This window comes from Anomaloglossus baeobatrachus, chromosome 4 (assembly GCF_048569485.1).
Source record: "Anomaloglossus baeobatrachus isolate aAnoBae1 chromosome 4, aAnoBae1.hap1, whole genome shotgun sequence".
Taxonomy (NCBI): domain Eukaryota; kingdom Metazoa; phylum Chordata; class Amphibia; order Anura; family Aromobatidae; genus Anomaloglossus; species Anomaloglossus baeobatrachus.
In genome coordinates this window covers 637183183-637209313 of record NC_134356.1, presented here as the reverse complement: position 1 = coordinate 637209313, position 26131 = coordinate 637183183, and the positions used below count along the sequence as shown (strand labels likewise).

Below are 26131 nucleotides of genomic sequence, written 5' to 3'. Positions count from 1 at the left end.
TTTTGCTTTCCCAGTTGTATACAGTAAATGGAAAAATTGTTGAAAAGACCAACAATCTTTACTTTAACTTTTCTCCATATTGATTGTATTTCTCAGACTCCAGAATGACAAATATCAGTCTTTATGTACTAGGAGGCCCCTTGTTCTCATGTCACAGCATTAAAGGGCACATAGATGGTCACCCAGCTTTCCCAGAATCCGATGTAACCGAGAACATCTGAATGCAATTGTACATTGTGGACAGAGCGTTGTATGTGAGTGTTTGCATCATGACCTGAGGGACAGACATACTGGCCGCCCATCCGTACTATTTAATATGAGGACGTCCTGGAGGAATTACATTCCGGATACTTTGCATTATTATACATGCAGTGGATATCGGGGATGACGTCTGCTATCTGTATACTGTATTACAACATGGCGCATTCCTTGTACATGACTCATTTTGACAAACAGATCAGGGTTTATTGTATTTAATACCGTGATATTCAGGATATTTACTTGTGTCTTGGGGAGGTCAGCTACTTTAGAGTGAGCAGACCTTTGGAAGTCTGGACTTTGTGCCCAGTAGAAATAATACCGCCTCATCACCTTCCATTGCAGCGCACTATGCACTTTGCTGTCCGATACCCGACCCCTCTGCAATCAGCTGTCAGCAAGAGTGCATGGGGTAAGGAGTCAGGTCAGGACAGCGCCACACACTGTGTAGTGGCCGTTCTTCGTACTGCAACTCAATTCCTATGAAAGTGAATACTGATGGCGCTGTGTTCATTGTTGGAGTTTAATACTGTAATGTGTGACCTGTCTGGTTTGCTTGTGTTCAGTTTCTCTTATAATCCCATGTGTTGTGATGATATAGATAATGGCTGCTGTAACTATTCATTAATCTTCAGTTTCTGAGTGCTGATAATCCTGCTGAAAGCTGAAATCTACAACAGGCAGTGCTTCATAAGCTCTGTATCTTGTAATGTTATAGTTAAAGGAGTGATCGGAAGGCCAAAATAATTTACATTTTTAATCCCTATCTATTTACGGCTATAATCTAAACTATTTTCTGATATGCTTGCATTAAAAATTCTCAATCCTTTCCTCTCTACACTATGAAACTGCTATTCTTGTTTTTTTTTCCCCTACTTCCTTTCTGATGATGCTTTGTTTGAGAATTTCCATTGCATGCTGGGATACTCAAATGAAGCATCATTAGAGGGAAGAGCTGAGCTGTCACTGAGGTTAATCGCGGCCACCGCTGGATCCAGCGGTGGCCGTGAGTTACCTGACTGACAGCAGCTGATCGCGATACTCACCTCATTTGTTGCGTGGAGGTGACAGGAGCGGTGTCTTCTGCTGCTCCTGTCACCTGCATGCAGCAGAGCTGGATGCGACGCTGGAGGTCCGTGGATTACGCCGGACATGGAGGGCTTTGTCGGGGTTAATAAATTGGTGATGAGGAACTTTGTTAGTGTTTTTTATTTCTAATAAAGGATTTTTTCTGGTGTGTGTGTTTATTTACTGTAATTTACAGATTAATTATGGAAGGTTTCTCGGGGAGACGCCTGACATGATTAATCTAGGATTTAGTGGCAGCTATGGGCTGCCATTAACTCCTTATTACCCCGATTTGCCAACGCACCAGGGCAAATCGGGAAGAGCAGGGTACAGTCCCAGAACTGTCGCATATAATGTATGCGGCAATTCTGGGCGGCTGCTGACTGATATTGTTAGGCTGGGGGGCTCCCCATAACGTGGAGCTCCCCATCCTGAGAATACCAGCCTTCAGCCGTATGGCTTTATCTGGCTGGTATTAAAATAGGGGGGGGACCGCACGCCGTTTTTTTTAATTATTTATTTATTTATTTATTTATTTTACTGCACAGTATAGACACGCCCACCGGCTGCTGTGATTGAGTGCAGTGACACAGTTGTCACTCAGCGTGGGGGCGTGTCTCACTGCAACCAATCACAGGCGCCTGTGTACGGGTAAAGCAGGGAATTCGAGATTGTTTAAAGAGCGGCCGGCTTTTTCAAAATAGTAGAAGCCGCCGGAGTTATTATAACAGCCGTGCAGCGCCGCGCCGGAGATCGGGGAACGGTAAGTATGAGAGAGGGGGGAACTGACCGACAGACAGCGAGAGGGACAGATAAGAAAGAGAGACCGAGCGACAGACATAGAGAGAGACCGACAGACTGAGGGAGAGAACGAAACAGAAAAAGAAAAAAGACCGACATCACATGAAAAAAACATAAAACGTACAGGGAGCAAACAGAGATGCGTCCGTGTCACTCGGACGTGCGCACAGACCCATTGACTTTCATTGGGTCCGTGCTGCGTGTTGCGTGCTGAAAACGGACATGCTTCCGTGCAAAACGGAGACACAAACGTAGCACGCACACGGACCCACGGACCTTAATGAAAAACGCACGTGTCCTCAAACATTAGATAACATTGGTGCACGTTTGGCCGTGTCTACGGTATATACGGAAACGGACCAAACACGCACGTTTTCTACGGATGTGTGTTGCAGGCCTAAGAGATTGGTTTTTAGGCATTTCGGGCCAATCTCAGGGGCAGAGCTTGATTATCTAGACTCATGCTTTAAAATATTGGTATGTATGCGTAAAGGGGTTTTCTCATCTCCAAGATCCTATCCCAATATATAGTAGGTGTAATAATAATAATATTAACAAACACCTTTAATTAGAAATGTAGTATAGTTCTCCTGATTAGCTATGTCACTTACCTCATGTGCAGGGTATTGCAGCTTAGGTATCCATGATTACGACCATGAGCAACTAACTGTCACTATGTGAGTGGTTGTAAACATGAATACCTAAACTGCAATGCCCTGCACATGAAGTAAGAGACATGGTTATATCAGGAGAACTATACTACATTTCCAATCAGAGGTATTTGCTAATATTATTACACCTACTACATATTGGGATATGATCTTGGAGATGGGAATACCCCTTTACGGCCAGCATAAACATAATATTTGCTCAGCAAATTGAAAAATAATATACCCAAGCCAAGAGTTTTATGTTTGTAGTGGTGTCACAGGGAGTTTTGCTCCAAGTTCGCTGTGTGTCATGGCAGCATCAGCCGCTGTTCACACTACAGATTTTGACACTCCACACTATGGTTTCTCTGATGTTTCCGAGTAAGGCTATGTGCGCACAGTGCGTTTTTCGCGGCGTTTTTGCGCGTTTTTCGGGTGCGTTTTTGGCCTTAAAACTGCAGGACTTTGCTTCCCCAGCAAAGTCTATGAGTTTTCATTTTTGCTGTCCGCACACATCTGGTTTTTTTACCTGCGTTTTTGAGTTAAAAAAAAAAATGTCATCTTCTTTCCTGCGTTTTTCTGCGTTTTCCCCTCATGCAATGCATTGGAAAAACGCAGCAAAACGCAGAGATCAAAAACGCAGCAAAACGCACCAAATCGCGGCAAAAACGCATGCGTTTTTTATGCGTTTTTTCGACGCAGGTGCGTTTTTGTGCGTTTTTAGCGGCCAAAAACGCACAAAAACGCAGAGTCAAAAAGACCCAGTGTGCGAACTTAGCCTTACACAGGCAGGCTTGGGCGTCAGCCAGCTGTGTGCTCATTAATGGTCAGGTTAGCAAGAATTAACCTCTGCTAGCCTGCTGGCTACCTCTGTGATCACATGTTGTTGGAAACCTATCACATTTACTCCATGCCTTTTTAAGGTGGTGGAACTGTCTTCCTATGCCGACTATAGTTTATTGCTGTGTTGGTCTGTGTGCTGTTGGGTCCCAGTCCTGCTTGTGATTATATTGCGTGATGATTGGAGTTGTTGTAGAATTCTCTCATTGTCTTGTTGTTTCCTCCCTGCACTTATTTTCTTCCTTACCTCTTATTGTCTGTGAGATAGAGTTTTCGTTTCCCCTGTTTGTTTATCTCTGTTGGTTTTATGACACTCCTGTTCTGGCCTTCCCCTGGGGTAGGGGGTATAAGAACAGGGCTGGTCAGGAGCAGGGTCACGAAGGCGGCTCAGACCTCCTTACCTTCAGAGGTAAGTCTGAGATAAGGGATAGCTAGGGTCCCCCTAGTCTGAGGGCCAGTCTAGGAGCTTCTGTCCCCTGGGGTAGGGGGTAAAAGATCAGGGCTGGTCAGGAGCAGGGTCACGAAGGCAGCTCAGACCTCCTTACCTTCAGAGATAAGTCTGAGATAAGGGATAGCTAGGGTCCCCCTAGTCTGAGCGCCAGTCTAGGAGCTTCTGTCCCCTGGGGTATGGGGTAAAAGATCAGGGCTGGTCAGGAGCAGGGTCACGAAGGCGGCTCAGACCTCCTTACCTTCAGAGTTAAGTCTGAGATAAGGGATAGCTAGGGTCCCCCTAGTCTGAGGGCCAGTCTAGGAGCTTCTGTCCCATGCGCTCCCTGATCAACGTGACTACTGGTGGGTATGGGCCTCAGATCTCTATCTGTTTGATCCTCCAACATGAATAGAACCAGGGGGTTTACATAAACTCCGCCATTGTCTTGTATCGGACAATTTGGGGCAGTGTTGGCAAATTTGAGACTTATCTATGAGAACAGAACAACTGATTTTCAGAATCTCTCGGTAGCGCAGACTCGGGCTTTATTCTCTAACGATCTCGGCCTAGCGGTGAGATATTGAAAAAAGGGTTTTCACACTTTTATTGACTAGTAAGGGCCTTTTTTCCTCTCTTGTGTAATCCCGCATAATCTGCAGCATGACTAATACTAGTAGCAGTAGAGGAAAGGCGCTGTTGTAGGTTTTATTACCTCTAGTCGCTGGGTTTATCATATTATACCGGGATCTCTGTAATTTTGTGAGTTTCGCTCTCAGTTTCTGTCCCGGGTGGGGAGTTGCCTCTGGTATAGGGGACAGCGGTGATATGCTGAGACAAGATATGTGAGAAAGATATTTGTTATCTCACGTGAAACTTGTCTGTTTACCTGAGTCTCTTCACAATCTGAACATTGCACCTATGATAACCCGATACGTACCAGGCCGTCCCATCTATGTGATACGGACTCCGAAAATACAGCAGGATTTACCTTAGCCCTCCACTCCCTGTACAGCCTAGTTATATGAAGCGTCTTATATACAGTATGCTATGACTATACCAGAGAATTAGGATATTTTTGACCTAGCAGGTCATAACTTGCAGCAGCCAGCCCACCAGGATCATTAAGGCCTGCCGGGATCAGGATTGTTTTAGATCAATGCATGCACCAAGCAAAAAGCAAACTTAACCCTTTTTGAGAGTAGCATTATGACAATTTTCAGATTGTTACATATGGCCACCTTTTTTAATAATGTTACAGTATTTACAGTGTGGAAAATAAATATTTGATACGCTGCCAATTTTGCGCATTTTCCCACCTACAAAGAATGGAGAGGTCTATAAATTTTATCGCAGGTAAACTTCTACTGTGACAGAGAATAAAAAAATCCAGAAAATTACATTGTCTGATTTTTAAATAATCAATTTGCATGAAATAAGTATTTTATCACCGACCAACCAGCAAGAATTCTGACTATTTTTTCTATAAGAAGCTCCTACTCTTCACTCATTACCTGTATTAATTTGCACATGTTTGAACCTGTCACCTGTCCACACAATCAATCACACTGCAACCTCTCCACCATGGCCAAGACCATAGAGCTGTCTAAGGACACCAGTGATAAAATTGTAGACCTGCACAAAGCTGGAATGGGCTACAGGACAATAGGCAAGCAGCTTGGTGAGAAGGCAACAACTGTTGGCACAATTATTAAAAAAAAAAAATGGAAGAAACACAAGAAGGCTGCCAGTTTGCTCCATGCAAGATCTCGTCTCCTGGGGTAAGGATCATTCTGAGACAGGTCAGGAATCAGCAAAGAACTACACAGGAGGACCTGGTCAATGACCTGAAGACGGCTGGGACCACAATCTCAAAGATTACAGTGAATAACACACTACGCCATTATGGATTAAAATCCTGCAGAGCACGCAAGGTCACCTTACTCGATCTGGGGTTCAATGCAAGATCTCGTCTCAAGGGGTAAGAATGATTTAGGACTCAGCCCAGAACTACATGGGAGGACCTGATCAATAACCTGCAGAGAGTTGGGACCATAGTCTCAAAGATTACCGTTAGTATCACACTACGCTGTCTTGGATTAAAATCCTGCAGAACATACAAGGTCCCCCTGCTGAAGTTCCCTGATGACCACCTTGGATGATCCAGAGGAGGCATGGGAGAAGGTCATGTGGTCAGAGGAGACCAAAATAGAACTTTTTGGTATCCTCTCCTCTCACTGTGTTTGGAGGAAGGAGAAGGATGAGTACAATCCCAAGCACACCATCCCAAACGTGAAGCACAGGGGTGGAAACATCATACTTTGGGGTTGTTTTTCTGTAAAGGGGACAGGATGACTGCACTGTATGGAAAGATGGATGGATGGGGTCATGTATCGTGAGATTTTGGACAACAACTTCCTTCCCTCAGTAAGAGCATTGAAGATGGGTCGTGGCTGGGTCTTCCAGCATGGCAACTAAGGAGTGGCTCCGTAAGAGGCATTTCAAGGTCCTGGAGTGGCCTAGCCAGTCTCCAGACCTGAACCCAATACAAAATCTTTGGAGTGAGCCAAAACTCAATGTTACCCAGTGACAGCCCCGAAACCTGAAAGATCTGGAGAAGATCTGTATGGAGGAGTCAACAAAATCCCTACCGCAGTGTGTGCAAACCTGGTCAAGAACTGCACAAAATGTCTGACCTCTGTAACTGAAAACAAAGGTTTCTACCAAATATTAAGTTCTGTTTTTCTATTGTATCAAATACTTATTTCATGCAATAATATTCAAATTAATTATTTAATTATCATACAAGGGATTTTCTGGAGTTTTTTATTCTGTCACAGTTGAAGTGTACCGACAATAGCAATTACAGACCTCTCCATTCTGTGTAAGTGGGAAAACGTGCACAATCGGCAGAGTATCAAATACTTATTCTCCCCACTGTATTGTAGCCGAGAGCTGCATTCACTATTTTGTAGTCTTCAGAGCTGAAATCTGCCATTATTTCTTGTTGGCTCAATGTCTGCATACAGCTTGCTTTTAATTATTAGTCTTATGGAAAGCATCGTTCTCCCCAGGCATTGTACAGTAATCATAGGAAAATGTCTTTGGATTATAAGAGCTTGGCTAAACCTTTACGGATATGCTTGATTGCAAGCTTAACTGTTTTAACTGACGACTATCAGAATGAAAAAGTAATAAACATTTTGAAATGTTTTTTTCTTCATAAGTCATTAGTACACATTAAAATAAGACACTTTGTAATATTCCTTACTAGCTGTAGTACTTGGAATTGCCCAGGATAGTAACTGTCTCTGTTTTTCTCCCGCGCTCTCTCTCTGTCTCTCCCACTCTCCACAGATATCATATTACCTTACACATAAGTTTCTTATACTAAGAATTTTCTTCATTGCCTATAGCAACCAGGCACAGCTCCTATTAATGACCTGTAGCAAAACAGAAGCAGAGCTGTGATTGGTTGCTATAGGCCACCTGATAAATATCCAGGGTAACTGTCCAAAAACAAACAGTTCAAAACAGTTTCTGTGTGTGTCTCTTTCTCTTTGTGTCTTTTTCTGTGTGTGTATCTCTATTTGTGTCTCTTTGTGTGTCTCTTTGTGTTTGTGTGTGTCTATTTCTGTATGTCTCTTTCTGTGTGTGCCTTTTTCTGTGTGTGCAAAGAAGAGGGGAGCCAGCACTGCTCATGAATGGCATGCAACAATGAAAAAATAAAAAGTGTAATATTCACAAATTCATTCCTACTGTAACAATTCAATGATATTTTTTGCAAATTATTGATCAATGATTTGAGCCCCCCTCCCCCGTCACGGCAAATCTCTATAGGGGGGTCCCTACACTATGTTATAAATTAATATTGTACCATAGGGTCTCATATAATGGCTTGAACAGGACCATATAAGAACACCACTTACACGGGGAATGTCAGAACCGCTCCCATGCTGCTAGGACTGACAACTGCGAATAAAGGCAGCCCAGGTGCCAGTGTGTGTGGCAGAACCACACACACACCAGCACAATGTCAGGACTGGCCCTCACAGTGCCAGACCAGCAATCATGGATGAAGGGAGGAACAGCTTAAATAATGATGCCTATGGACCAGGGGGCAGTGGCTGTGTGTGAACAGGCACCAACATGAATTTTGATGGCAACAGAAGGAATTTGCAAACCACACTGGGCGTGCACGGCAAGGTGGCGGTCAACCACCGACCAGTAAACGCCTTTTTCTGTGTGTGCCTCTTTCTGTGTGTGCTTTTTTCTGTGTGTCTCTTTCTGTGTGTCTCTGTCCGTGTCTCTTTCTGTATGTGTGTCTATTTCTGTGTATCTGTTTTTGTGTCTATTTCTGTGTGTATCTCTTTTTTGTGTGTGTCTTTTTGTGTGTATCTCTTTTTGTGTGTCTCTTTCTATGTGTGTGTCTTTTTTTGTGTGTGTGTGTCTTTTTATGTGTCTCTTTCTGTGTGTGTGTCTTTCTGTGTGTGTGTGTCTTTCTGTGTGTGTGGGTCTCTCTGTGTGTATGTCTCTTTCTGTGTGTGTGTGTGTGTCTCTTTCTGTGTGTATCACTTTGTGTGGGTCTCTTTGTGTGTGTGGGTCTCTGTGTGTCTCTTTTTCTGCCCATAATAGGAGTCTATAACCACAGATCAGTTCTCAGCTCCATTGACTTTAATGTAAGCAGGTTTTTTGGTGAATAACTATAAAGCACGGGGTTACATTTCTCCCTCAATCCATAGTCTATGACGTTCCCTGAGTCACATGAGGCAGCTGTGCAAAAGTTTGTGATAATGCGACGGTGCGGATTCCTTTTGCGGACATAAACATACACACACATACATACATACATACACTCATACATAGACACACATGTACAGACATACATATACTCAATATATATATAACTCTCACTAACTAAATATCTAACTCTGTCTTTGACAACCTACAGTCCGGCTTCCGTCCACATCATTCCACTGAAACTGCCCTGACTAAAATCACAAATGACTTACTTACTGCCAAAGCTAACAAACACTTCTCCATACTCCTACTTCTAGACCTGTCCTCAGCTTTTGACACTGTTGACCACTCCCTCCTATTACAGATCTTCTCTTCCCTTGGTGTCAGAGACCTCGCCCTCTCTTGGATCTCTTCATACCTCTCCAACCGCACTTTTAGTGTCTCCCACTCCCACACAACCTCTTCATTCCTCCCTCTCTCTGTTTGCGTCCCTCAAGGCTCTGTCCTGGGACCCTTACTTTTTTCATTCTATACATTTGGCCTGGGACAACTCATAAAGTCGCATGGCTTCCAGTACCACCTATATGCCGATGACACTCAGATCTACCTCTCTGGCCCAGATGTCACATCTCTGCTGTCCAGAATCCCAGAGTGCCTATCTGCTATATCTTCCTTCTTCTCCTCTCGCTTCCTAAAGCTCAATGTGGCCAAAACTGAGCTGATCATCTTTCCTCCATCTCACCTACACTCTCCACCTGATCTATCTATTACAATAAATAACATCACGCTCTCCCCAGCACCCAAAGTTCGCTGCCTCGGAGTGACCTTTGACTCTGCCTTGTCCTTCATACCACACATCCAATCCCTCACCACCTCCTGCCGTCTTCAACTCAAAAATATTTCCAGAATCCGTCCCTTCCTCAATTCTCAATCTACAAAAATGCTAGTGCATGCCCTCATAATCTCCCGCCTCGACTACTGTAACATCCTCCTCTGTGGTCTCCCTGCTAACACGCTCGCCCCTCTCCAGTCCATCCTTAATTCTGCTGGCCGACTGATCCACCTCTCGCCTCACTACCACCCTGCTTCTCCTCTCTGCATGTCCCTCCACTGGCTCCCAATCTTCCATCGTATCCAATTCAAACTACTAATACTGACTTACAAAGCCATCCACAAATTGTCTCCTCCATATATCTCTGAACTAATATCTCACTACACTCCAAAACGTAATCTCCGGTCCTCCCAAGATCTCCTTCTCTCCTCCTCTCTCATTCGCTCCTCATGCAACCGCCTCCAAGACTTCTCCCGAACATCCCCAGTCTTCTGGAACTCGCTGCCTCAACACGTCAGACTATCTACTACACTTGCAAACTTCAAACAGAACCTAAAGACTCATCTGTTCAGAAATGCCTATAACCTTCAATGACATCACTGCTTCACCACCGTGCGGAGCTGCCGCCCGACCACCGTGCGGAGCTGCCGCCCGACCACCGTGCGGAGCTGCCGCCCGACCACCGTGCGGAGCTGCCGCCCGACCCCCCCCCCACCCCACCTACTGTCTCCTCCTCAAAATCCTTTAGAATGTAAGCCCACAAGGGTTTCTTCCCTCTGTACTAGTCTGTCTACTGTAACTTGTATATGTGTTCTGTATGTAACCCCCTTCTCATGTACAGCACCATGGAATCAATGGTGCTCTATAAATAAATAATAATAATATATATATATATATATGTCGCGGGCGGGGAGGAGGGTGTCAGCACACTACGCTCACCCCTTCTGCTCGGGTCCGGCGGCTGCTGCTCAGTGGTGGCTCGAGCTGTGGGCCGGATCCCGGGGGTTCTCGAGCGGCACTCCTCGCCCGTGAGTGAAAGGGGGGTTGTTGGGTGTGGGGATAGTTTATTGTCCGTGACGCCACCCACGGTTGTGGTGATTTCACCACCGCTGCTCAATATGGGGATCCCGGGGATGGTGATGCGAAGCAGCCAGGTGTTGCGTTGCCTCTCCGTGGGTAGGGGTTGGTGATCCCGGGGCCCGGTGATGAGATGAGAGATTCAGGGCCTGGTGGACGCAGGGACGCGGGGGCAGCGCTGTGCCTTGCGGCACTGTGGTACTCACTCAGCCTGAGACGTTGACACAGTTTTACGGTAAACCACACGGCTGGAAAGACGGTTCCCACGGACGGCTGCACTTGCTCTCCCAGTAGGTAACGGTGATGTCCCTCTGACCTGCACCTGATGTTTCTAAGTTGGTAGCGATGGGTTCCCACCGGTAACCCGCTCCCCGGCTTCAAGCTGGACCGGAGGAGCTCTACTTTGCCCGCAGACGCTGGCCCTGAGGAACTGGTGCCTTGGCAGTGGCGGTGTTCCTCCTTAATGGTTGGACTGTTGCCTTCAATCGGGACTTGGTTGTTGGGGGATCAACGTCCCCTTCACTGACGGATTTGGCAAATTATGGCGACTCCTAGCCTTGCCGGGGTCCGAGAGGCCCCTGCCCTGGTGCTGACTGTCCTTTGCCCTCTGCTCCAGACCGCCGGGTCACTACCCGTCCGCGGTCTTTCCAGGAACTCCCGAACAGCCACCCCTCTGGACAGTCACCGTCGTTGCTGACCTTGCTGACCCGGTCCTGCACACAGCTGGACCCACTTCAGGCTTTCTACTCTCTTTCTCTCCTGTCACCACTCTTGCTTCCCTCCTTTACCACTTTACTTCCTTCACTTTACTCCTCTACTTAGCTCCTCACTCCAGCTCCTCCCTGAGCTTTCTTGCTGTTTACTCAAGCTCGTCCCTGAGCTGACTGCCTGGTTTCTCCCGCCTTGAGAGCTGTGAACTCCTCGGTGGGCGGAGCCAACCGCCTGGCCCACCCCCTGGTGTGAATCATCAGCCTCTGGAGGAAGGCAACAAGGATTTTTGGTTAGCTTTGGTGTTCCTGACTGGGATGTAGGGTGTGTTGGTGCATGACCTGTGACCCCTGGCTTGCCCAGGGCGTCACATTCCCCCTTAGCAAAATGCAGACCGTCCGCGGGCTGCCCGTCCAACACCGGTTTTATTTTTCTGCAAAATATAACATGGTAAACGGTAACATATATACATTTTTAATAACTCTTCCCATAACGGGAGGCACATTTCTTAAACGTTGCAAACGGTTTACGGTTACGGTTTCCGCTCTCTCCCACCCAAGCAACCTGGCCCTGATGCTGCCCCTAAAGCCCAGGCAGCACCCCTTGACCCACAGTCCAGCACAAGTTACCCGAGCGGAATCTGTCCTTTCCCTCCAGAGAGTAGCCACCGGTTCCTTTGGTGGCTGGGCCCCAGCCTGCTCTGCTGAGGGCCCTCCCTCCAACCTGCCTCTCCGGAGGCGGCATTGCGGAAAACAGTAACGGTAAACAACTTATTTACAAGCCACTTAACGTTTGTGGTTGCCCTGCAAGTTCACGGGCTTGTCCATGGATAGTCCTCCATGCAAAACAACTTTCAAACGGTCCCCACGGGGACAACGGTGCCGGCTCCGGCCGGTTGCAAATCAAGTAGACAATCAGGTGAAGTACTCGGTATCATTTCACTTATCATCAGCAGAACTTTCAACTTTTTCAAACTTTTTAACAGAACAAAGGTGGTCCCAACGAGAACTGGACAACGGTGCTCCGCTGCCCTACTCCAGGCCTTCAGCTTCATCCAAGGGAGGGGGTGCAGGACTCACTCTGCTCTCCTGGCTGCCCCGCAGTTTCACATCCAGGGCAAACCACCCCCTCTCTCCACAGTGCCGGGTGTACTGGACGATGTCGCCCGGCATTAGATTACGGCCGGGATGCTCCTCAGGCAGGTGGGCATTCACATCCCGCCGGGCCACAAACACTTCGGCCTCCAGGCCCGGTTCATAGATAAACCCGTAGCCCCGGCGGACATCAAACCGCCTCACCTGCCCCATGTACAGCGGTCCCCGGACACGGAATGTTGCTTGCCGGAGATTCTCTTTTTCTCTAATGGCTCTGGCCACCAGCTCGGCCTTCTTCCTCTCCCTCTCTCCGATCTCCAGGCCCAGCGGTACCGGCTCCCTATCCCAATACGGCGCTGCTGTGAGCTCCGGCGCACGGGTCGGGCCCCGCGGGACATTCTGGACGTTGCCCACTGTCAGGAATCTGGGCGGCGTGTCCCGCGGTGTCTTGGCCTTGGGCGCTGCCTTACAGCAACAACCCGGCGCTACCTCAGCCGAGGTGTGGGGGATGGGCATAGGGGCTTTCCGCTGCTGGGCCTTCGGCTCGGAGCGGGGCATCGGCTCCGGCTCGGGGGATTTTTCAGGGGATGCCTCCGGTTCAGCCTTCGGGACCTTCCACGGCAACACCTCCGGTCTACTACGGGCTCTGGCTACAGGTCGGTCCGCCTGGGCGGGGACGCTGGGTATTGCTACCGGTTGCGGTGGTAGCAGGCCTAGTGGCGGGGTCACGGCCTCTGAGACGGGTGGCGAGGGAGGCAACGGGGGGAGAGGGCTTGGACCGGGCCCCGCAGCCGCGATGACCGGCCCTTCCAGGGCATCGGGACGTGGGTCACTCACCCTCCCTTTCTCCGCTTCCTCCTCGCGTCTCCGCACGGTGGCTATAACGTCCGCCATGTCGGTCTCCCACTCCTCCATGAGGAGCTGCATCCTAACCTGCAGCCGTTGGTAGAGCTGCGCGGTCCGGATTTCCACCCACGCCGCGGACCCAGGCGCGGGGGCTACGGTGTCGCCGGACGGCATCCACATGGTGACTTCTTCTTCCAGGAACGGTATGTCTGCAGAGTCCTGGCGTCCCTGCTTTTATAGCTGCAGCTACATGCAGCCAGCCGCCATCGCGTCCCCCTTAGCTCTTTCCGGCCCCTCCTCTCTCGGGGCGGAGTTTTGGCCTTCGCGCCTCTGCTACTCGAGAAGACGCTCGAGCGGGAACTTTTCGCGCCAAAGATGGCGACTTCTGAAATTTTTCAGCCGGATACCTCCGGCGGTAACAAGGCGCACCTCTACTAAACGGCAGAGCGGTAAGATCCTGTTCGTGACGCCAAGTTGTCGCAGGCGGGGAGGAGGGTGTCAGCACACTACGCTCACCCCTTCTGCTCGGGTCCGGCGGCTGCTGCTCAGTGGTGGCTCGAGCTGTGGGCCGGATCCCGGGGGTTCTCGAGCGGCACTCCTCGCCCGTGAGTGAAATGGGGGTTGTTGGGTGTGGGGATAGTTTATTGTCCGTGACGCCACCCACGGTTGTGGTGATTTCACCACCGCTGCTCAATATGGGGATCCCGGGGATGGTGATGCGAAGCAGCCAGGTGTCGCGTTGCCCCTCCATGGGTAGGGGTTGGTGATCCCGGGGCCCGGTGATGAGATGAGAGATGCAGGGCCTGGTGGGCGCAGGGACGCGGGGGCAGCGCTGTGCCTTGCGGCACTGTGGTACTCACTCAGCCTGAGACGTTGACACAGTTTTACGGTAAACCACACGGCTGGAAAGACGGTTCCCACGGACGGCTGCACTTGCTCTCCCAGTAGGTAACGGTGATGTCCCTCTGACCTGCAACTGATGTTTCTAAGTTGGTAGCGATGGGTTCCCACCGGTAACCCGCTCCCCGGCTTCAAGCTGGACCGGAGGAGCTCTACTTTGCCCGCAGACGCTGGCCCTGAGGAACTGGTGCCTTGGCGGTGGCGGTGTTCCTCCTTAATGGTTGGACTGTTGCCTTCAATCGGGACTTGGTTGTTGGGGGATCAACGTCCCCTTCACTGACGGATTTGGCAAATTATGGCGACTCCTAGCCTTGCCGGGGTCCGAGAGGCCCCTGCCCTGGTGCTGACTGTCCTTTGCCCTCTGCTCCAGACCGCCGGGTCACTACCTGTCCGCGGTCTTTCCAGGAACTCCCGAACAGCCACCCCTCTGGACAGTCACTGTCGTTGCTGACCTTGCTGACCCGGTCCTGCACACAGCTGGACCCACTTCAGGCTTTCTACTCTCTTTCTCTCCTGTCACCACTCTTGCTTCCCTCCTTTACCACTTTACTTCCTTCACTTTACTCCTCTACTTAGCTCCTCACTCCAGCTCCTCCCTGAGCTTTCTTGCTGTTTACTCAAGCTCGTCCCTGAGCTGACTGCCTGGTTTCTCCCGCCTCCAGAGCTGTGAACTCCTCGGTGGGCGGAGCCAACTGCCTGGCCCATCAGCCTCTGGAGGAAGGCAACAAGGATTTTTGGTTAGCTTTGGTGTTCTTGACTGGGATGTAAGGTGTGTTGGTGCATGACCTGTGACCCCTGGCTTGCCCAGGGCGTCACATATACATATATATATATATATATATATATATATATATATATATATATATATATATATTAGAGAAATCTGCTTCTTTCTCTTCCAAGGTTCATCTTTCATTCCTAAAATTCTCAACTCACAGGTAAAATGTGTCTTCAGTGAATACAGATTTTCCCATTACTGAGATAGGAGATGGCAGTTGGTGCTTATAAAGTTCTATGGAGAGCTGTAACTGTTCATCAGGAGAAGTCTGCCTCCTGCTATCTCATAATGGAGTAATCCATCCACATTAAGTACAGATTTTACCCATAAAGTGATAGTGAAGGATCAGTCCAGGAGGAAATGGAAGTAGATTTCTCTGATATATTACAAAGATAATTTTTTTGTGTACTATTGATTTATGAAATAGAACATAAAATGACGATTACGCTTAAAGAATGCAACCGTAACTTGTATTTAGAACAAGGCAATAAGTGAATATACTGATCATAAATATACTCAATATATATATTAGGTATAAAATGCTGATCGATAGTGGACACGCTCTTCAACGTGGAACATAACATTTGCTCTATTATCAGTAAATATATTTTCTGATTTCTTTGTGATTTTTTTTGCTCTTCCTCTTCTTTATATGTGCGTTTGTCACTGTTACTGTAGCTGTGTATATACATGTGTCGTCTCTGCGTCGGCTGCTGTGTCATTGTTGCTCTCTGCCTCAGGGCCAGCATGTTCTTATTAATCGAAGGGTTGGTGGCAATTGGTTTGAAGGGCGAGTTGAAGGCTCCAGGCGACTTGGCCTCTTTCCTGCAAGTTATGTACAGGTCAAAGATGTGCAGGTCAGGAAGGCGGACACCCTAATAAAGCGAGCAGCAGATACTAACTCTGTAGAGCAGGTCAGTACTAACAATGTATATACCCATAATCATACATAATGCTAACCCCGCCCTGCTCCATGCACCGCACTTGGTCTTTTTTCCTGAATTTGTCTGCACAATCTCATACTTCCTCAAATTTCAGATTATAGAAGAGGACACGGCACAGGTTCATGTTTTCCATGATCCATAATCTCTTTTGTGAGCCAGTGTGGTGAACACCATTAGACTACACTATATTTTCTGCCCACTGACTCTGCTCTACATGTCCTGTCCTCTGTCTACACTCTTCATGGCTTATCTCCTGAATCCGCTCTATGTCCTCAATCCTGTCCTGTCTCTGCTCTATGTCCTCTATCCTGTCCTGTCTCTGCTCTATGTCCTCTATCCTGTCCTGTCTCTGCTCTGTGTCCTCTATCCTGTTTCTGTCCCCTGTCTCTCCTCCACGTTTTGCCATCTGACCATGCTCTGCTGTGTCCTCTGCCCTTGCTGTACATGCTGTCTCCTAACTCTGCTTTATATGCTCTGTCCCCTTACTCTGCTCTATATGTGGTTTCCTGTCTCTGATTTGCATGCTCCCTCTCCTAACTGTGCTCTGCATGTGTGAAGCCCCACAGGTGCAGTGTCGGTGCATTACCTTCAGGGACTCCACTCAGCTGGATCTGGTCACAGGTAGGAGATCTTCTTCTTGTCGTGACGCCACTCTCAGTATTGCGGCCAGTAGGGACCGCCACTGCAGGTTGAGGGACGCCTGGGGCTGATGGTGAGTGCAGTTAGTTGGAATAGCCTCCTGAGAGTGAGGCAAGCCCCAGGGCCCTGTGTAGGTGCGTAGAACCACAAGGCGCAGAATAACTCCACACAGGCAGAATGTCTTTCAGGGTTTTTTACTCACTTCAGGTGGCAGGGTGAGTAACCCGGGCGTAGCTGGGATGAACCAGGCGGGAACCAGGTATCCTTCAGGCTGACTTCTGATGGTGACTACCAACTCGCCTTCCTTAGCCCTTGGTGGTTTGGGGTAACCCCGACTTTTAGTCCCTATGGGGGTCACCCAGGGAAGTTGCTGAAGCCTCTCTCCCCTTCGTTTGCCGTTTGCTTGTTGCCTGGGCCAGATCACTCCAGCTGCTTGCCTCCTGTGAACTATGGGCCCTAACTGTGGCTACGTGGCTGCGGCTTTTAGGTGTTGTGGTGTGGGCTTTGAGGGCCCCACACCGGCAGGTTTAGCAGGGAAAGGTGGATCTATCCCCGCTCCGGGATCTGCCGCCCGTTTGGGCCTGGTACTCCCTAGCAGTCTCCTTACTTCCCACTCTGTGCTCTCTCTCTAGCTGGAGATGGGTTTCGGGTAGCACTCCTAGGTGACCGTTCTCCCCCGTCGGTAGCCACTGCGCGGACGCTGTCAGACTACAGCAGCCCAGGGGAAGGGGTCAGCTCTCCTCGGAGCTCCCTGGACTCTGCACTGCACTGAACCGGCTCACTGCTCCTCCTCTCCTGTTCTTGCCTACGCCACCTAGCAACCAGACTCTCTTACCACACCCCTTGAGAGGAGGTGGAGGCTTTTGGCCCCCTCCACTATTCCAGTGAAGGTGAAGGCTTTTCCCCCTCCTGGGATCCCCAGGGGTCCTCTCATAGGTACATGTGTGAGACCTGATCACTATGCGCCTGTGTAGTCACACCTCGGTCAGCCTTCTGGATTACCTGTATTGTACTGTCCCCAGCATGGGTGCAGTACTCAGTGGTGCCTGACCAGGTCAGGGGCGCCACATTCCCCCTTAGTTATCACCAGCACGTCCTCGGGCTGCAAGACAACATTTTAAAATGCATAAAACATTAAAACATGTAAAACATTTAAAAGCACCAGGTACCATACATCACCACCCTCCACCCACAAGTCCGTTAACCCACCCAAAACCCTTTCACGTTGGCCGCGCCTTCAGCCACTTCTGGCAGGATGTAGAGGCGGCTTTCATGGTCTGGTGGTCTTCAGGGTATACCTGGCCTGGTGGATCCGCGCCTTCAGCCACTTCTGGCAGGATCCAGAGGCGGCCTCCACAGTTGGTGCTGACCAGGTACCCTCTTTGTGGTGGAGAGCCAGGCCCCATAAACAGGCATGCTCTCTGGTTGCAGGTAAGCCAAGGCCCTATATACGGACGTGCTCCCCTGGTTGCAGACGAGCCAAGCCCCTAAACAGGCTGACTCTGGTGGTGGGTGCCCTCTGGTGTAACTATTTACACTGCGAGAGTTTGTGGCTATAGCCAGTTCATAGCCTTAAGGTTCATTTCTCACATTAGTTTATGTGGGCACATCTCTTAAACAGTAACGTTGCAAAACTTCAAAACTGGTAACTTGCTTTACTTTACATGAACTTTATGCAGACTCCTCCTCACCAGGGCTTGGGCCTGTAGGGCTGCGGCACCTGTTGTTTCCTTGACCTTTTTCTTCATCTGTGGTAGCCTCATCAGTGGGTCCTTTGTCTTTTCTTTCTTTATCGCTGTCTTTCCTGTCTTCTTCTTTAGGACATGGTGCTACATCTAGCGCATACCACCCTCTTTCTCCTTGATGCATGGTAAATTGTACGGAGTCTCCCATCTTTAAGTTTCTGCCAGGGTGTCCTCTGGGCAAATGAGCTCTCACATCTCTTCTATTGACGAAGATACCTTCCTTTATACCTGGTGCCACTATAAAGCCATATCCGCTCTTCAAGTTAAAGTCTTCCACAACTCCTCTACAAAGGGGTCCTCTGACCTGTGCTTTGGCTCTTCTCAGAAATCGTTTTTCTTCCAGGTCTCTGGCCGTTATGTCATCTCTCTGCTCTGGGGATGGCGGTGCAGGGAAAGACTGGGTTCTACTACGGCGCCGTGTCTTGCGGACTGGATTCTGCGAGGTACAGCTTACCAGCTCCCAGGTGAGGCTTTTGGGTAAATCTTCTTCAGCAGACGGTGTCAGGTCTTCTTCATCCCAGCGGGAATAGGGCAACATCTCCGGCTCTGGGCATGGATCCACTGCTGGTGGCTCCTGAGTCAGCTCCTCAGCTTCCTGGCCTCCCCTCCCCCTTAGTGCTTCTGAGCACTCCTTTGGTGGCAGTGCTGGGGATGGACTTTCTTCAGCAGGCCCAGGCGGGGGACTCTTTGGCGTAGTTGCTGCAGGGGTTGCCGGAATCCTCTTGGGGGTGTGCGGAGGGAGCATGTACTGATCCACCATCTCCTGTGGGAACTTGGCCTCCATGTCAGCCTTCAGCTGCCAGTATGCGGGGTCCTCACCTACCAGGGACTTCCGAGCAGGGACCTCTTTGGACTGGGGAGCGGTGTCTGCTCTGGCCTTGCAGGCCGGGGAAAATGGTGATGCAATCTTATCTTGGCGGGCCGCGCCCGACATGGCGGCGGCCTGGTCTTGGCGGGCCGCGCCCTGTATGGCGGCAGCCTGGTCTTGGCGGGCCGCGCCCTGTATGGCGGCGGCCTGGATCGGCGTCGCAGCTGCGATGGGCTCTGTGCAGGCTGGGCTGGGCGTCGCTGCAGCGATCGGAGCTTGGCGGGCCGCACCTGACGGGGCTGCGGCCTGGTTCAGCACCTCACTTGCGGCGCGGACGAGCGTTGCTGCTGCGGTGGGGTCTCGGCGGGCCGGGCCTAGCATGGCGGCGGCCTGGGTCAGCGTCACACCTGCAGCGCGGATGAGGGTCGCGGTGGCAGCCGGTTCTTTACGGGCCGGGCAGGGCATCGCTGCAGGGACCGGGTCTTGGTGGGCTGAGCAGGGCATCGCTGCGGCGGCCGGGGCTTGGCGGGCCGCACCTGGCGTGGTTGCGGCCTGGCTCAGCGTCGCCGCGCCGGGCGCCTCTTCAGGGACCGCGGGCGTGGCAGCAGGGGTCGGGGCACTCGCGCCGGCAGGGGCATCACTGGACTCACCCATCGGTGGCAGCATCGGGGTCTGAGTCGTCACCGCCCGGTCTGGCACTCGGCGCGCGGCTCTCCCCTCATAGGCCTGAACCGCCGCGGTCATCCACAGAAACTCCTTCCGTCCCTCTCTAATCAGCCTTCCGACCCTGGCTTCCAGTTGGTCGCAGAACTCAGCAAGCTCCCGACACCACCAGGCAGCGGAGCCTGGCTCTGGGTCTCTGCATTCAGACGCCATTTTCTCTAACAGCAAGCTGCTGGCCTCTTTTCCGTTCCGCCGTCTCTGGACGCTTCCGCTCTCTTCACAAGCGAGGTCAGAACCCTGCAGGGGATCTCTGGGTAGCCACACCTCTTCGTGGGCGGTAACTTCTCCCAGCGCGGGCTGCTGTTGTTTTTCAGCGCGCTCTTCATGGTGGCAATATGGCGGCGCTTCCAATTTTTCAAGCGGACCGCCCAGGCACATGGTCACCTGTCTGGACAGGTCTAGTCCTTATCCTGTTCGTGACGCCAGATGTGAAGCCCCACAGGTGCAGTGTCGGTGCATTACCTTCAGGGACTCCACTCAGCTGGATCTGGTCACAGGTAGGAGATCTTCTTCTTGTCGTGACGCCACTCTCAGTATTGCGGCCAGTAGGGACCGCCACTGCAGGTTGAGGGACGCCTGGGGCTGATGGTGAGTGCAGTTAGTTGGAATAGCCTCCTGAGAGTGAGGCAAGCCCCAGGGCCCTGTGTAGGTGCGTAGAACCACAAGGCGCAGAATAACTCCACACAGGCAGAATGTCTTTCAGGGTTTTTACTCACTTCAGGTGGCAGGGTGAGTAACCCGGGCGTAGCTGGGATGAACCAGGCGGGAACCAGGTATCCTTCAGGCTGACTTCTGATGGTGACTACCAACTCGCCTTCCTTAGCCCTTGGTGGTTTGGGGTAACCCCGACTTTTAGTCCCTATGGGGGTCACCCAGGGAAGTTGCTGAAGCCTCTCTCCCCTTCGTTTGCCGTTTGCTTGTTGCCTGGGCCAGATCACTCCAGCTGCTTGCCTCCTGTGAACTATGGGCCCTAACTGTGGCTACGTGGCTGCGGCTTTTAGGTGTTGTGGTGTGGGCTTTGAGGGCCCCACACCGGCAGGTTTAGCAGGGAAAGGTGGATCTATCCCCGCTCCGGGATCTGCCGCCCGTTTGGGCCTGGTACTCCCTAGCAGTCTCCTTACTTCCCACTCTGTGCTCTCTCTCTAGCTGGAGATGGGTTTCGGGTAGCACTCCTAGGTGACCGTTCTCCCCCGTCGGTAGCCACTGCGCGGACGCTGTCAGACTACAGCAGCCCAGGGGAAGGGGTCAGCTCTCCTCGGAGCTCCCTGGACTCTGCACTGCACTGAACCGGCTCACTGCTCCTCCTCTCCTGTTCTTGCCTACGCCACCTAGCAACCAGACTCTCTTATCACACCCCTTGAGAGGAGGTGGAGGCTTTTGGCCCCCTCCACTATTCCAGTGAAGGTGAAGGCTTTTCCCCCTCCTGGGATCCCCAGGGGTCCTCTCATAGGTACATGTGTGAGACCTGATCACTATGCGCCTGTGTAGTCACACCTCGGTCAGCCTTCTGGATTACCTGTATTGTACTGTCCCCAGCATGGGTGCAGTACTCAGTGGTGCCTGACCAGGTCAGGGGCGCCACACATGCTCTGTTCCGTCTCTGCTCTACATGTTCTGTCCCTTGCTTTTCATCTGTCCCCTGTATCAGCTGTACATGACTCTGTCCCTTTACTCTATATGACCTGTCCCTTTACCCTGCTGTACATGCCTTGTCCTGTCTCTGCTTTGTATTTTCCATCCCTTTCTTTTGTTCTGCATGCTCTGTTCCATCTCTGCTCTATATGCTCTGTTCTGTCTCTGCTGTGCCTGCTCTGTCACCATTTCTTGCTCTGTCCCCTTACTCTGCTCTATATGCTCCGTTCTATCTTCTCTTCTTGCTCTGTTCCGTCTCTGCTGTACATGCGCTGTCTCCTGTTCTTGCTCTGTCCACTTACTCAGCTCTATATTCTCTCTTCCATTGCTTCTGTACATGCTTTGTATCCTGATCTTACTCTGTCCTCTTACTCTGTTCTCCATACTCTGTTCCATCTCTGCTGTACATGCTCTGTCTCCTGTTCTTGCTCTGTCCCCTTATTCTGCTCTCTATGCTCTGTCCCCTCTTTGCTGTACATGCTCTTTTCCCTTACTCTGCTCTCCATGCTCTGCTCCGTCTCTGCTGTACATGCTCTGTCCCCTTACTCTGCTCTATTTGCTCTGTTCTGTCTCTCCTTACATGCTCTGTCTCCGTTTCTTGCTCTCTCCCCTTACCCTGCTCTATATGCTCTGTTCTGTCTCTGCTGTACATGCTCTGTCCCCTTACTCTGCTCTCTATGCTCTGTTCTGTCTCTCCTAACATGCTCTGTCTCTGTTTCTTGCTCTGTCCCCTTACCCTGCTCTATATGCTCTGTTCTTTCTCTGCTGTATATGCTTTGTCTCGTGTTCTTCCTCTGTCCTCTTACTCTGCTCTCTATGCTCTGTTCCGTCTCTGCTGTACATGCTCTGTCTCCTGTTCTTCCTCTTTCCTCTTACTCTGCTCTCTATGTTCTGTTCCATCTCTGCTGTACATGCTCTGTCCCCTTTCTCTGCTCTGTATACTCTGTCCCTCCTCTGATCTCCCCATGCACGGTATCCTGACTCTCCATATTCAGGGTTATTGTACAGGTATCATTAACCTGGAGTTGTCTCCTCCAAACCTTGCTCTTTGACCCTTATGTTCCATTTTTAACTTCTGTTCTCTTATCGCCCCAGACCTTGGTTGGCTACAAATGTCGCCCGCTCACACTTTATTATCTGATGTGACATTCCTCCATGTTTTATTGCCTCTCTACTTCCTTTCTGTTGTTTTCAGTCCAAGTCCTTCATAGTCCCTCTATTTGCAGGTGTCTAGTACTCTGACCCTTAAAGAAAGACCGTGTACTGTGAAGGCCCCTGCACCCAGCCGTCTTCAGGAGCTGCGCGGGACCCTGTAAGTGCTGCATGGAGTTGGGGTTTAGAACGGTCACCTTACGATGTAGAAAGCATTACCGAATCACATCTGGAGCCGGCCGAGTTTTGTTATTGATTCCTCCCAAGTATATGGTGAATGTTTTGAAGTGTCAGTGTAATCTTTTCTAAAGTCGTAGTTATGAAGCTCCCCATACACAATGGACTAATGTCAGCGGGTTGTGCCAATTAGTTTAATGTGTACGGGATCCCTGGACAATTTATTGTTCTGGGAAATATCGATCCAGAGTGTCCAATTTTGGATACCAATCTTACTGCTTCCCGGAGATAAGCCACCACCAGACATGTCTGTCCCAAAGAGAACACAGGAGCACTCAACTGAATGAGCACTGCTGTGTATGGGAGAAACGGCTGAGATGGCTGCCGGTAAATGGTTGGCCAAACCATTGTTTGCTCAAACCATTGTTTGCCCGACAGTCATCTAATTTTTATGGTGGGCATGTGCCGAGTTAGCAGGTGCACCCACGTCCTGGTGCCTAATGGAAGCCAATACTAGAGCCCCTAAGACAACAACAGTCTTATAAACCATTGGGGCCCAATTACTAATTTTTGCATTAGGACCCATCAAGTTTTACTTGTCAATTAGTGAACACCACATGAATAGCTACAAACATGTACATGTAAGTCCAGGCCCCCAGATCAACCAAGAACCCCACAAAACGGATTGTAGCGCTTTTGTGGGGGGGAGGCTTACACAACCCCTAGCCCCTTTTGGTCTGCATAACTAAATAGTGGAGCATTGAAAGAGAATCAAGGTTTTTCTTACTTTCAGGTACCGTGTAAAATTTAATTACTCCCCGAAAAACGCCGATGAGCTACAGCTAAATGCCGGGGACATGGTGACCGTGACGCAGCAATGTGAGGATGGATGGTATGTAGGTAAGTAACCCTCCACCGTAGGTAACGTAATGTGGCTTCTCTTACTGTATGATCCATCTCGTTCCTCTCTGTGTCTCGCAGGGGTCTGCTGGAGGACAGAAAAATTTGGAACATTCCCTGGAAATTTTGTCACCTTGTATGAGGCCCCGTAGCCGGAATCTTCACCCATGAACTATTCAACGATGGTCATGTCAACCACTCAGCACGATATAATGCTATATGTACGGACAACCCAAGTGATTATCACCAGATACGGAGAAATATATTGACTTATGACGTTCTTACTTTCTCATTAGTGCCAACATGTGTCACTGTCCCATTATCTAACATCAAACCTGATTCCTATCTTATTAATCTTATGATTCCTGATCGACAAGTTTCCATAGTCTTGTGTTATGTCTTACATCTGATATGTAAATAAGAGTGTATGTAATCTCCTACCCGCCTTTGTTCCTTCATTGCACAAACATCAACGTTGCCGAGCCCGGTGCCCATGATCTCCATTTTTGTCAAACACAGATGGCACAAACTGGCAATTTTTTCAGTACCCAAAATTATGTTTTCAAGATGGCGGTGTCGTCAAATAGTTGTTGTTCTTGACACACAGTGAGACCCCCAGCGACAACGATAGCAGGTGCTACTCTCCATTATAGTTTTTAAGAGTTAAAGGGTTATTCCCATTTCCAAGTTCCTATCCCTATATCTAGTAGGTGTAATCATAATAATATTAGCAAATACCTCTAATTAGAAATGTAGTATAATTCTCCTGATTCACTATGTCGCTTGCCTCATGTGCAGGCCATTGCAGGACCTTAGGTATAGTTAGGACCACGCATACAGTCACAGTTAGTTAGGTACTAGTGATTATAACCATGGACCCCTAAGGTCCTGCAATGCCCTGCACATGACGTAAGTGACATAGCTAATCAGGAGAACTATCCTACATTTCTAATTGGAGGTATTTGCTAATATTCTTATAATATATATCTACTACATGTAGGGATAGGAACTTGGAGATGGGAATAACCCTTTAACTCTTAAAAACTATAATGGAGATTACCACCAGCTTTCGGCATTGCTGGGGGTCCCGCTGTGTTTTCATATACCCTAGTAGAGTGTATAGAGAGAGCGTTCTGCTCTGTATACTTACGTCTTGGCCGGTGTGCACAGAGTCTACCCAAAGCGTCTCTGCTTCTTCTGGGGGGCTTGCCCTGTCCTGCATTATACACACAACCTTTCATTTGAATGTAAACTATGTGATATCTAATTTGTTCTTTGGTGGAAATGCAGGGAAATGAAATGTTTAAATGGGTATTCCCAAGTTTGGAAGTCATCCCATATACCTTGGCTGGAGATCCAACTGCTGGGACCCCCGCCGATCCCAAGAGCCATAAGTCTTCCGCCATTGATGATGCGCACTGCCACTTCATTCATTTTTAATGGGCCTGTCTGCATTTGGCTGGTCTGTGACACTACCATAAGGCCACGTTCACATGTTGAGTATTTGGTGAGTTTTTTACCTCAGCATTTGTAGCCAAAACCAGGAGTGGGTGATAAATACAGCAGTGGTGCCCGTGTTTCTATTATACTCTTCACTCCTAATTTTGGCTTATAAATACTGATACAAAATACTGAATAAAAAACTAATCGTGTGAGCGTGGCCTAAGAATGAAAGAAGCAGCAGATCACATGGTTGCCACTGTTCCATTCACACGGGGCTCTTCAGATCAAAGCTTAGACCCAAGTGATCGGATAGTTATCCCCTGGGGCGGCCATGGGTAGAGGATAACTTCCAAATTTCAGACAACCCTCTAAAGGGTGCTTTACACGCTGCGACATCGCTAACAATATATCGTCGGGGTCACGTCGTTAGTGACGCACATCCGGCGCCGTTAGCGACATCGCAGCATGTGACACCAAGGAGCGACGATCAACGAGCGCAAAAACGGGAAAAGACGTTGCTCGTTGACATGTCGCTCCTTTTCCAAATATCGTTGCTGCTGCAGGTATGATGTTGTTCGTCGTTCCTGCGGCAGCACACATCGCTATGTGTGACACCACAGGAACGACAACCATCTCCTTACCTGCGGCTGCCAGCAATGAGGAAGAAAGCAGGTGGGCGGCATGTTCCGGCCGCTCATCTCCGCCCCTCCGCTTCCATTGGACGGCCGCTTAGTGACGCCGCATGAACCGCCCACTTAGAAAGGAGGCGTTTCGCCGGCCACAGCGACGTCGCAGGGAAGGCAAGTCCGTGTGACAGGTGTTAGCGATGTTGTGCGCCACGGGCAGCAATTTGCCCGTGACACACAACCGACGGGGGTGGGTAAGCTCACTAGCGATATCGATAGCGATATCGCAGCGTGTAAAGTGCCCTTAAGGCCATGTTCACAGT

The 26131-nt window shown here is 49.7% G+C and overlaps 1 protein-coding gene across 15 annotated transcripts in view; it reads left to right on the top strand.

The window, feature by feature from the left end:
- Positions 1 to 24309, top strand: part of SORBS3 (sorbin and SH3 domain containing 3) — an 84508-nt gene extending 60199 nt beyond the window's left edge. For 2 of the 15 annotated variants that reach the window (XM_075346430.1, XM_075346429.1), the window contains exons 13-18: positions 15698 to 15876; positions 16522 to 16584; positions 18691 to 18811; positions 22737 to 22822; positions 23633 to 23739; positions 23821 to 24309. In XM_075346430.1, the coding sequence (XP_075202545.1) occupies positions 15698 to 15876; positions 16522 to 16584; positions 18691 to 18811; positions 22737 to 22822; positions 23633 to 23739; positions 23821 to 23891 (627 nt within the window). In that variant the 3' untranslated portion in view covers positions 23892 to 24309. Of the gene's footprint in view, positions 1 to 15697; positions 15934 to 16057; positions 16114 to 16521; positions 16585 to 18690; positions 18812 to 22736; positions 22823 to 23632; positions 23740 to 23820 lie in introns of those variants that run through there. The other 13 variants (XM_075346431.1, XM_075346432.1, XM_075346434.1 and 10 more) reach the window with 13 other exon arrangements.
- The last annotated feature ends 1822 nt before the right edge of the window (positions 24310 to 26131 follow it).